This window comes from Hemitrygon akajei, chromosome 3 (assembly GCF_048418815.1).
Source record: "Hemitrygon akajei chromosome 3, sHemAka1.3, whole genome shotgun sequence".
In the NCBI taxonomy this organism is placed as follows: Eukaryota; Metazoa; Chordata; class Chondrichthyes; order Myliobatiformes; family Dasyatidae; genus Hemitrygon; species Hemitrygon akajei.
In genome coordinates this window covers 54811279-54824519 of record NC_133126.1, presented here as the reverse complement: position 1 = coordinate 54824519, position 13241 = coordinate 54811279, and the positions used below count along the sequence as shown (strand labels likewise).

At 40.2% G+C, this 13241-nt stretch overlaps 1 protein-coding gene across 2 annotated transcripts in view; it reads right to left on the bottom strand.

Annotated features, from left to right (window-relative positions):
• kiaa0586 (KIAA0586 ortholog) overlaps nucleotides 1-13241 on the bottom strand; it is a 514968-nt gene that overhangs the window by 261694 nt on the left and 240033 nt on the right. For both annotated transcript variants that reach the window (XM_073039936.1, XM_073039935.1), the window contains one exon: nucleotides 2899-2971. In XM_073039936.1, the coding sequence (XP_072896037.1) occupies nucleotides 2899-2971 (73 nt within the window). The remainder of the gene's footprint in view (nucleotides 1-2898; nucleotides 2972-13241) is intronic.

Genomic DNA, 13241 nt, shown 5'->3' with positions numbered 1-13241 from the left:
ACCTTTGTGTCATCATCAAACTTACTAACCCATCCCTCCACTTCCTCATCCAGGTCATTTATAAAAATCACGAAGAGTAAGGGTCCCAGAACAGATCCCTGAGGCACATCACTTGTCACCAACCTCCATGCAGAATATGACCTGTCTACAACCACTCTTTGCCTTCTGTGGGCAAGCCAGTTCTGGATCCACAAAGCAATGTCCCCTTGGATCCCATGCCTCCTTACTTTCTCAATAAGCCTTGCATGGGGTACCTTACCAAATGTCTTGCTGAAATCCATATGCACTACATCTACTGCTCTTCCTTCATCAATGTGTTTAGTCACATCCTCAAAAAATTCAATCAGGCTCATAAGGCATGACCTGCCCTTGACAAAGCCATGCTGACTATTTATAGTCCTTATTTATATGTTACTGCTGGAGGATGACTCATAAACCTACCCAATACGGTAATGGACTGGGCGCAGTGTAGTGGTGCCAAGTTCAAGTTACCAATGCATATTTGTTTATTGCTTTTTCAATCAATCCATCATTCTATTTATTTATTTACTTCCATTTTGTATTTTTAGTTTGTTGACTTTTGCACATTGGTTGCTGTCCATCCTATTGGGAGCACTTTCATTGATTCTATTGTGTTTCTTTTATTTACTGTAAATGCCTGCAGGAAAGTGAATCTCAGGGTTATATATGGTGACATACATACACTTCAATAATAAATCCACTTTGAACTTTGATATGGTGACTTGGTGACAGTTAATAGACACATGCTCCACCACAATGTCTTCCAGATTTTCAAAGCTGTCACTATTTCTTCTACTTCCCCTCCAGCTTTCCAGAATACCTTCTTCCAATCTCAACATTGACCTAAATAAGCTGCCATAATTGCTATCAGACTGTTTAGGAGCAGCACCAGAAATCCGTCCCCGATAATTAAACTTAATATTGTGAAGTGAGATGCAGATCAAAAATACCCAGATATTGAACTATCAGGCACAAAGGACAAGCCAGCAAGTAACCTGTGACTGCTACTTGACTTCTTGAAAATAGTGACATGTTCTTCCTGCCTAATAATTCCTCCAGAGCTTAGCTTGTGACATCAGGCACTGAGACATAACAATATCAGGAACAAGACTTCAACAAAATCTGGACCTGCAGTTAATCTGTGTGTCCAGCACTGCCATTAATGATAAGAACAGTGATAAAGACATTGTTATAATACATTTTTGCAGTCAGGCTGACATTTCGAACAGCAATCAGCTCCATGAAGAGCTGTTTTCACTGCAACTATGCCTACTTTTTGTATTTCTGTAACTTACAATATTATTCTGCTTATTGCAAACTACTTTAAAAGTTGTGATCATCAAGGAAAAAAATAAACATTTAAAGAAAGGACTAAGTTAGTAGGAGCAACTGTAAAACAATTACAGTGGATTCTGGCTAATTGGGCCATTGGTTAATCAGCGCAGTCTCTATTTGGGACAACTCTTATAGAACAAAAACTGATTGAGAAAACAGCTGGGATTCACTTCTCTTTGCAACGTTATGCCACTTAATTGGAACAGGTGACTGTTGCTGAACAGTTTCTAACTAGCATCCAGCGAGTGCACTTGTGCTTAGAGTGAACAGTTTTTAAATAGCAATGACTGCATGTGTTTGTGTTCAAAAAGCAGTAATTTTTTGAAACTGATAGTTGGTGAAAAATAAGCAGTAAGACAATTGAGAACTATTTCGCTCACTGTGATTTCAAGCATTCAGGCTTGGAAATGCCAGAAACAGCTGGGAGTGAAAATGAAATGGTTTCACTACTTCAGCAAGTTAAGAACTACAAAAATTCTGAAGGTATCGACAATCATCTTGAATGTTACAATGAAGATGAAGATTTCGAGGATAAAATTGTCAATAGCATTCCATGAAGGCAGTCCATTATCTACATGAGATGTCTACACTGACTTTGTTAATCAAAAGAACATGACAGCATACGCTGAATTCCTCTATCAATGACTATAGGAACTAATGTACAGTTTTATAGTACTCCAGTAGTATTGATAGTGTTCTAATTGGTTCTGTATTTCATTTAAATGCACAGTTTGCTACTCCATTAAACAGTAGTTTATCTTTTATATACCTTTTTAACTATTTCCATGAAGCCAGCTAATTGAGGCAGCCACTTAATTGAGCCAAGACGTACTGATCCCGATGTGTCCCAATTAACCGGAATCCACTAAATATTGAAAACCATCTGAATTTCATGCAACTGAAGTTGCTTTGACATAGGTGTCAGGAGGCTATTTGTCCAGTTGACATGATTTTTTTAAGAGGATGCACCTGGTAGCCTAGTAGCTTTAGTTTAGTTGATTCAGTGAGAAATTTTAATCATGACAACTATAATCCAGAAAATGTCCAAACACCCTGTTTAAAGATTATTCTATGCTGGGAGTATTATAATATACAAATACTGGTTCAGGTAGATGTCTTTAGTGCTAACTCAGATCTTGCTAAATTAGATCTGACCCATTTACAAATCAGAGCCATAATAATTGGATGCCTTCAAACAAGTTAATTTTATCTGGGCACAAAAATGCCAGTTAGGTATTCATGTTTTTAATATAACATTTCTGATTACTTCAAAATGATAATTTGAAACTGAATATGCAATTATATAACACATAATTAAACAACACAAATGTTTATATCCAGTTTAAGACAGCATGGAGTAAAAAGGTAAAATACAATTTTAAAATTCTAATTCTAAAAATTCTTTTCCATTATCATCCAATTTTTTCAGAAAATAATTAGATAAACCAGTGAGTTAATTTTTAAAATACTGTATGAAGAAAACATATTTGGCCATCAAAGGATTAACAAACTTCTGAAGATGTGAAACATCTCTTGGCATACCTGGATATCCTTATTAATAACTGTGATCCAGGCATCAACAGTCTTTCCAATACGAATCTTCTCAGCTTCATCACTGAAAGATAATTCAATTAATTATCAATAATGCTTTCTACCTGTCATCCCCTCTAATATATTAGTCTCTTTGAATCATAAAATGAAGGTACATGATGATGTTTGTCCTTTTATATTTTTTTCATTCAGTTTGCATATTAATAGTAAATGGCTTTTTTCCCACAAAGTGTGCAGCATTACAATTTCACTTGTTAATCGTCTTCAATCAAACTTATAGCCACAGGTCTGCAAACTACTTCAGATTCAAAAATAAATTGGGCATAGTGGATAACATTTTATTTTAAATCATCAGTTTTGAATTCCAAGTACTGTGAAAGATCAAAACTGACAGGACAGCACTTGTTTCAAGGGTATTATTGGCACAATGGAAGGCCTCACCTTAGAACCAATAGGTGCATGCTTAACCTCCTTGTCAAACACTTGAGAGCATAATGCAGAATGACAATAGGATTCAATATCCAGGGACAATGCTGGAGGTCATTTTTTGTCAGATGACATTTAACCAAAGCACTGTTCGCTTGCTTTTAATGAAAACAAAAGCTTAATTTCTAGTGGCATTTTTCAAGCAAAGGGGAGCTTTCTGAATGCCACTGTCAAACTGTCAATCTCTAGACCAAGAAAGCTAAATCAGCTTAGTTTATCTCACCACTATTTCTGAGATATCACATTACTTAAATTAGCTGCTGTACTTCTTAGTTAATATTAGTTCACTGTGGAGAATTTAGTACGTTGTAAAGAAGTAAAAGAAGATACATTTTTCATTAGTTCATTATTTTGAATTGTTGTTTATATAATATTTCTGAAATTACTCCTTGCAAGTTAATTTCTTTTCAACCTATATTCACAGTTCAGGCATCTTGCATTTGGCTACTACAGAAATTGTATAATCCATGGAAGCAATAAAAGGAATAGGAAATAATCACTACCTACAAATGGAGTTATACAACCCTCCAGAGAAAAAAGGATATAAACTCAGATCACACTACATTGCTTGACAGAAATGATTTAGTATTATACTTCGACCAATGCACAAGCCACAATGATACTTTATTATGTTCTACATTTTTTTATTTGTTTCAAACTAAATTATTTCCACATGTTAACATGCTCAGTGAGTTGGCAGGTTACTGTGGAACTTATTCAGGTATGTCTGGTAGGAAGGAGAAACATTAAAGTATATTTTTGTACTTTGCTGAGTAAACAAACTATGTTTCAAAGAGAAGTTTGTAAAAGATATAAAGAGAATAAGCTAACTAATCATATTTTACTTAAACAGGTCATTAGTAGCAGTCATTGTTTCTAGGTTCCACTTAGTAGGTATTGGCATTCTGATTGGCCTTTTGCTTGATGAAAAACTGCATGCATTGCATGCTGGTCCCATCTGGCTTGGCAAACTGACTTGGAAAGGCATCTGTTCCGGATGCAGGCTCTTGTTTGGCAAATACTGTGGTGCCTCTGACCCAGCCATGATCTCACTAAACCCAGACAAGTCATTTGAATCAGTTTTGCCCATTCCAAATATTAGTTCAGGACGAGATCTGATCTGCTGCTTGACCTCATTCTCTTTTTCATTTTATAACCTTTCTTTGATAATTCCAAGAAGTAAACTGACTACTGAGTAATGTTCAAAATATGTGCAATTCCACACATTCTTCATCTGGGGTTATGTTATCAGTGGTCCATAGAACAAGCCACATGTTAGCAGGTTTCAACAGAATTTATGATTGCATCATTATTTTTCCTCTATGCAATGAACCACATACAAGTGAAGGCAGTGGAACAAATTAAATTTTTGGGAATGTGATCCAGTAACTGAGCAGCATACTCAGTTGCTTGTTTTTAAGCAGTAAGGTTTGTCACGTCAATTATTGACCTAAAGAATTTCTGAAACTGAGCAGCAGCAATGAAATAGGAAAACTGGCATTGGCCCAACTTACAAATACAAAGGTGAACCTGACAGTCTTTTAGAAACTAGCAACAGAGCTTCTACAAATAAATTGTTACAAGTCAAAAAGGCCCACTTGAAATATAGCCTATGCATTGCAATAGTCTGGACAGTAAAAAAATACAATACATTGCTATAAACGTTCATTTCCAGGAAAGAATTTAAGGTTAAAGCACTTTTTACAGTAGAATAAATCTTTGATCTATTCTTGGCAGCCCAAGCTAATATTTTCCCAGGAATGGATGTGAACTCCAACATGAGACCAGTTCAAGCCATTAATGGTTTCTGTGGCAGATGTGAAAAATTGCTGGATAGCTTGTTCAACTAATTGGACTGACTTGATGGACTTAGTGGTCTTCTTACGTGCACTCATGCTAATGAGTGGATTTTTCCATTGTGCTCTATCAACTTGAGTTATTCAGGAAACTATCTAAAATGTGGCTGAGCTCAGGTTACTAGGCAACGGCTTTAAGCAGGAGATAAAATGGAAATACAATGCATGCTAGCACAGGCTTCTTTGGCGACCTATGTGGCTGAGTATCTGCTCTAAATATAACCCCTAAGGAAGGTTTGATTTGTGAAATTGTAGTGTTTAAGTAAATTATGTTGGCATCCATGTCAAACATTATAATTTGTTGGAAAAAGGATTTTCCCCAACACCTTATTTCACATTTCCTAGCACATATGAAATCAATACAAATTTAAAGTTAACAAGGGATATGGTCCATTAGTAACTTTCAACTTAAATATGAAATTTTGAAACTTCAAAAATCTTTTTTTTTCATTTGTAAAAATGATCACTATATTTTAATAGATAAAGCAGCGTCATCTCTCTCTCTCTCTCTCTATTCACTAAGCGTGCACTGGGAATCAAACATCATTGGCTGGGTATAACTTATAATTCAATTCTTGAGGGCCCAGCTTCAGCTGACTTGTTGTTCACAGCAACATGGCTACATTTATAAATGCAACAGAGAAAGATGGCTAAAATAATCAGATGTTTATTGAAATCTTTTCATTTTCTGAAAAGAAATGGGCACATAATACAACAGAATAATGGCCATGCAACAGTACAGTAGCAAATAATTACTGTATTACAGATGATACTATTTATTAATTTTAGATGTTGCAAAATACACTTATGAAGAGCAAACACGAGGAAATCCGCAGATGCTGGAAATTCAAACAACAACACACACAAAATGCTGGTAGAACACAGCAGGCTAGGCAGCATCTATAGGGAGAAGCACTGTCGACGTTTTGGGCCGAGACCCTTCGTCAGAACTAACCGAAAGGAAAGATAGTAAGAGATTTGAAAGTAGTGGGGGGAGGGGGAATTGCGAAGTGATAGGAGAAGACTGGAGGGGGTGGGATGAAGCTAAGAGCTGGAAAGGTGATTGGCGAAAGTGATACAGAGCTGGAGAAGGGAAAGGGTCATGGGACGGGAGGCCTCAGGAGAAAGAAAGGGTGGGGGGAGCACCAGAGGGAGATGGAGAACAGGCAAACAACTAAATATGTCAGGGATGGGGTAAGAAGGGGAGGAGGGGCATTAACGGAAGTTAGAGAAGTCAATGTTCATGCCATCAGCTTGGAGGCTACCCAGCCAGTATATAAGGTGTTGTTCCTCCAACCTGAGTTTGGATTCATTTTGACATTAGAGGAGGCCATGGATGGACATATCAGAATGGGAATGGGACGTGGAATTAAAATGTGTGGCCACTGGGAGATCCTGCTTTCTCTGGCGGACAGAGCATAGGTGTTCCGTGAAACGGTCTCCCAGTCTGCGTCGGGTCTCACCAATATATAAAAGGCCACACCGGGAGCACCGGACGCAGTATACCACACCAGCCGACTCACAGGTGAAGTGTCGCCTCACCTGGAAGGACTGTCTGGGGCCCTGAATGGTGGTGAGGGAGGAAGTGTAAGGGCAGGTGTAGCACTTGTTCCGTTTACAAGGATAAGTGCCAGGAGGGAGATCGGTGGGAAGGGATTGGGGGGGACGAGTGGACAAGGAAGTCGCGTAGGGAGCTATCCCTGCGGAAAGCAGAAAGGGGGGTAGGGAAAGATGTGCTTGGTAGTGGGATCCCGTTGGAGGTGGCGGAAGTTACGGAGAATTATATGTTGGACCTGGAGGCTGGTGGGGTGGTAGGTAAGGACAAGGGGAACCCTGTCCCGAGTGGGGTGGCGGGTGGATGGGGTGAGGGCAGATGTACGGGAAATGGGAGAGATGCGTTTGAGAGCAGAATTGATGGTGGACGAAGGGAAGCCCCTTTGTTTAAAAAAGGAAGACATCTCCTTCGTCCTGGAAAGAAAAGCGTCATCCTGAGAGCAGATGCGGCGGAGACGGAGGAATTGCGAGAAGGCGATAGCCTTTTTGCAAGAGACAGGGTGGGAAGTGGAATAGTCCAGGTAGCTGTGAGAGTCTGTAGGCTTATAGTAGATATCAGTAGATAGGCTGTCTCCAGACTGGACTCCATCAGGACTGGCGAAGGGTCTCAGCCCGAAACAACGACAGTGCTTCTTCCTATAGATGCTGCCTGGCCTGCTGCGTTCCACCAGCATTTTGTGTGTGTTGTTCAAATAATTTATTTTGCTTTAATTCGATGAATTAAATTATATGACCTGGTCAGCAAAGAATTTTGGTTGTTAAAATTGGGAATCAGAAATGCAACATTTTTGTTATCCTCCTCTGCCTCCTGGCTATTTAACTTTAAAGCTGGGTGGTGAAGTGTAACTACATCCCACAAGCCAAAGAGAACTTCTCATTTCTGTGCAGCCTCAAAATTTCAAGTACAATCCAGATTATCATTGTGCAGAAATTCTGCAATGTGTCACAAAGGAGAGATTAGATAGGATAAAATACATTTCCCTTAATAACCAGGAAATACATGGCAGTAGAAATATTGCCCAAATTACATATGTGCATTGGAAGTAATGAACAGGGTACTTTTATTTTTTCTTAATCTTAATATGGACTGGTTGAAATAAAATAATGGTTAACTATGCCTGAATCCACGAAAAGCCACATTATTTCCATACACAAATTCTACAGTTCTCAAGAACAAAACAAAATGCTGCCAAATTGACCATGCCACATGGCACATCTTCAATCTCATTAAAATATTCTTTTATGAACACTGGCACCAACATTGCTGTGCTATTCAAAAGCCAGAAACAGCATAAATCTAATTACCTAAATTATACTATGCACACTACTGATTCGCATAATGATGTGTTTCACTCTACACTTTTCCAACCATTCCAGAGTTCAATCATCAATGTTACTAAAAATTCACCAATGTAGAAACAGTCATGCAAACTCCCAAGATTTGGATGGTCTAAAAATGTCTATTTTGCCTGATATTCTGTACATAACATTCAGTCTTTATAGTTAAAGGCTTCTTCAATATCCACCAAAATAAGTTCAGGGAGCCTCAGAATCAGAATCGGGTTTAATATCACTGTCATATGTTGTGAGATTTGTTAACTTAGCACCAGCAGTACAATGCAATACATGATAATATAGAAAACCATAACTAAGCAAATCAATTACAGTAAGTATATATCTATATTAAATAGTTAAATTAAAATTAGCAAAAAAACAGAAATAATAAAAGTGAGGTAGTGTTCACGGGTTCAATGTCCATTTAGGTACTGGATGGCAGTGGGGTAGAAATTGTTCCTGAATTGCTGAGTGTGTGCCTTCAAGCTTCTGTACCTTCTTCCTGACAATAACAATGAGAAAAGGGCATGGCCTGGGTGATGGGAGTCCTTAATAATGGACGCCGCCTTTCTGAGACACCGCTCCCTGAAGATGTCTTGGATACTATGGAGGCTAGTACCCAAGATGGAGCTGAGTAATTTTACAACTTTCTGTAGCTTCTTTCGATCCTGTGCAGTATCTGACTACCCCCACCCACCCCCTACCAGACAGTGATGTCCGAATGCTCTCCACAGTACATCTATAGAAGTTTTCAAGTGTTTTAGGTGACAAACCAAATCTCCTCAAACACCTAATGAAATATAGCCACTGTCTTGCCTTCTTTATAGCTGCACCGATATGTTGGAAACAGGTTAGATCCTCAGTGATCTTGACACCCAGGAACTTGAAATTGTTCTCTCTCTCCACTTCTGATCACTCTATGAGGATTGGTTCGTGTTCCCTCATCCTACCTTTTCTGAAGTCCACAATCAGCTCTTGGGTCTTACTTCTGGGACACCGATAAAAAGGCGAACTTGTGGCAGTACAGCTCATTGGATATGACTAAATATTCCTATTTCAGCCTGCTGCAGCTAAGAACCAGAACTGCAACCAAGGTCTATAAGATGTTAATAAAGTTAATAAAGATGTTTTAATGTGATTGAAAACAATCTATCACTGCTTAAAACCAGTGCAAATAATGCTGACTGTGGCCATAATATCTTTGCTAGGAGGGCTCCTCGTCAGAAACATGGCCCGGTGCTCAGGACTACAAGTGCATTTTTTAAAAATGAAGTTTTCGACTGTCAATACTGACTATCTTGCTTGCAAATGTGGCTTCTGGTAAATAAAATTGATGATATCAGAGCTAGGGTGCTGTATCAGACAGACATTAGGGCAGCATGTGTCCTCTGCTTCACGGAATCCTGGTTAACCTCTACATTCTGGACGCAGCAATTCAGATTGACAGGTTCACTAGACACCATCAAGGTAGGACAGTCGAGTGGTGGAGGTACATGCCTCATGATCAACTCCTCGTGGTGTACTAATGGATCAGTGACATCCCAGTTTTGCTCATAAGATCTGGAATACCTTGCAATTAAGTGCTGTCTGTTTTCCCTGCTGCAGGAGATTTCAGTGATCTTTTTGGTAGTGAGGCACATTCCACCTTAGGCCAATATTAAATAGGCACTAGATGATCTGACAGATGTGATCAGCATGCACAAAACGGTACATCCTGATGCCTTCTCCATCATTTTGCGAGATTTTAACCAGGCCAGCTTGAACAAGTCACTAAATAATTACCATCAATAAATCACTTGCAGTGAGGAAACCACACTGGATCACTGTTGCACTAAGATAAAGAGTGCTTACCATGCTCCTCCACAGCCACACCGGAAAAGACTGATCACCTGACTGTACGACTCCCTGAGTATATGCAGACTGAAAACTGCAGCACCAACAGTGAAGACCAAGATATGGACATGGGAAGCACAGGAGAGCTTACAGGACTGCTTTGAATCAGTGGACAGGGATTCATCTTCGAATCTGGATGAGCATGCCACAGTTATTACCAACTTCATTAAACCCTGTGTGAATGAGTGTGTGCCTATAAAAACCTGCTGTACATTCCCAAACCAAAAGCCATTGATAAACCAGGAGGTTCATCATCTGCTGAGGGCTAGATCTATGGCATTTAAGTCTGGCAACCCGGGCTTGTGCAAGAAAACTAGGTATGACTTGTGGACGACTTTTTCAAGAGCAAAGAAACTGAGAGGTTGGAGGTGACATTGGATGCATGTTAACTCTGGCAGGATTTGCAGGACATTACTTCCTACAAAGCAAACTCCATTAGCATGGATAACAGTGATGCAGTGATGCTTCCCTACCAGATGAACTCAACGCCTTTTATGTCCGCTTTGAAAGGGAGAATATAATGACAGCTGTGAAGATCTGTGCTGCACTCAGTGACTCTGTGATCTCTATCTCTGAGGCCGATGTCAGTTTGCCTTTCAGGAGAGTGAATCCTCACAAGATGGAGCACCTGGTAAGGCTCTGAAAACTTGTCTCTACAAACTAGCAGGTGTATTCAAGGACATTTTCAACCTCTCATTCCTATGGTCAGAATTCCCACCTGCTTCAAAAGGGTAACAATTATTCCAGTGCCCAAGAAGAGTAGTGTGAGCTGCCTAAATGACTATCGTCCAGTAGCACTCACTCACAAGGGATCTGTTCTGGGACCCCCCCTCTTTGTGATTTTTATAAATGACCTGCATGAAGAAGAAGAAGGGTGTGTTAGTAAGTTTGCTGATGGCACAAAGGTTGGGAGTGTTAGTGATAGTCTAGAGATTGAGGACATCGATAGGATGCTGAACTGGGCTGAGAAGTGGCAGATTGACTTCAAACAACACACACAAAATGCTGGTGGAACACAGCAGGCCAGGCAGCATCTATAGGGAGAAGGACTGTCAACATTTCAGGCCGAGACCCTTCGTCAGGACTTCGTCAAGATTGACTTCAATCCAGATAAGTGCAAAGTAGTTCATTTTGGTAGGTCAAATTTGAAGACAGAATATAATATTAATGGTAAGATTCTTGGCAATGTGGAGGATCTGAGAGATCCTGGGGTCTGTGTCCAGAAGACACTCAAAGCTGCTGCGCAGGTTGATAGTGTTGTTAAGAAGGCGTATGGTATGTTGGCACTCATCAGCCGTGGGACTGAGTTCAAGAGCCATGAGGTAATGTTACAGCTATAGCAGACCTTGGTCTGACCCCACTTAGAGTACTGTGTTCAGTTCTGGTCACCTCACTACATGAAGGATGTGGATACGACTAGAGAGAGTGCAGAGGAGATTTACAAGGATGTTGCCTGGATTGGAGGGCGTAACTTATTTGAATAGGTTGAGTGAACTTGGCTTTTACTCCTTGGAGTGACAGAGGATGAGAAGTGATCCGATAAGACCATAAGACTATAAGATACAGGAGCAGAAGTAGGCCGTTCAGTCCAACGAGTCTTCTCCATCATTCAATCACGGGCTGATCCAATTCTTCCAGCCAACCCCACACCCCTGCTTTCACCCCATACGCATTGGTGCCCTGGCTAATCAAGAAAGTATCTACCTCTGCCTTAAATACACCCAATGATTTAACCTCCACAGCCGCACGTGGCAACAAATTCCACAGATTTACCACCTTCTGACTAAAGTAATTTCTCCGCATCTCAGTTCTAAAAGGATGTCCTTCAATCCTGAAGTAGTGCCCTCTTGTCCTAGAATCCCCTACCATGGGAAATAACATTGCCATATCTAATCTGTTCAGGCCTTTTAACATTCAGAATGCTTCTAAGAGATCCCCCTCATTCTCCTAAACTCCAGGGAACACAGCCCAAGAGCTGTCAGACGTTTCTCATACGGGAACCCTTTCATTTCTGGAATCATTGTCGTGAATCTTCTCTGAACCCTCTCCAATGTCAGTATATCCTTTCTAAAGTAAGGAGCCCAAAACTGCACACAATATTCCAAGTGTGGTCTCACAAGTGCCTTATAGAGCCTCATCATCACATCCCTGCTCTTATATTCTATACCTCTGGAAATGAATGCCAACACTGCATTAGCCTTCTTCACAACTGACTCAACCTGGAGGTTAACCTTTAGGGTGTCTTGCACAATGACTCCCAAGTCCCTTTGCATCTCTGCATTTTTAATTCTCTCCCGATATAAATAACAGTCTGCCCATTTATTTCTTCCACCTAAATGTATGACCATACACTTTCCAACATTTTATTTCATTTGCCATTTCTTTGCCCATTCCCCTAAACTATCTAAGTCTCTCTGCAGGCTCTCTGTTTCCTCAACACTACCACCTATCTTTGTATCATCAGCAAATTTAGCCACAAATCCATTAATACCGTAGTCCAAATCATAGACATACATTGTAAAAAGCAGCAGTCCCAACACCGACCCCTATGGAAATCCACTGGTAACCGGCAGCCAGCCAGAATAAGATCCCTTTATTCCCACGCTATGTTTTCTGCCAACCAGCCAATGCTCCACCCACGCTGGTAACTTCCCTGAAATTCCATGGGCTCTATTCTTGCTAAGCAGACTTATGTGTGGCAGCTTGTCAAAGGCCTTCTGAAAATCCAAGTACACCACATCTACTGCATCTCCTTTGTCTATCATGCTTGTAATTTCCTCAAAGAATTGCAGTAGGTTTGTCAGGCAGGATTTTCCTTTCAGGAAACCATGCTAGCTTTGGCCTATCTTGTCACGTGCTCCAAGTACTCCATAATCGCATCCCTAACAATCAATTCCAACAACTTCCCAACCATTGATGTCAGGCTAACAGGTGTATAGTTTCCTTTCTGCTGCCTCCCACCCTTCTTAAATAGCAGAGTAACATATGCAATTTTCCAGTCATCCAGTACAATGCTAGAATCTACTGAGTCTTGAAAGATATCGTAATGCCTCCGCAATCTCTCCAGCTACTTCCTTCAGAATCCGAGGGTGCATTCCATCAGGTCCAGGAGATTTATACACCCTCAGACCATTAAGCTTCCTGAGCACCTTCTCAGTCGTAATTTTCTCTGCACAAACTTCACTTCCCTGACACTCTTGAACGTCCGGT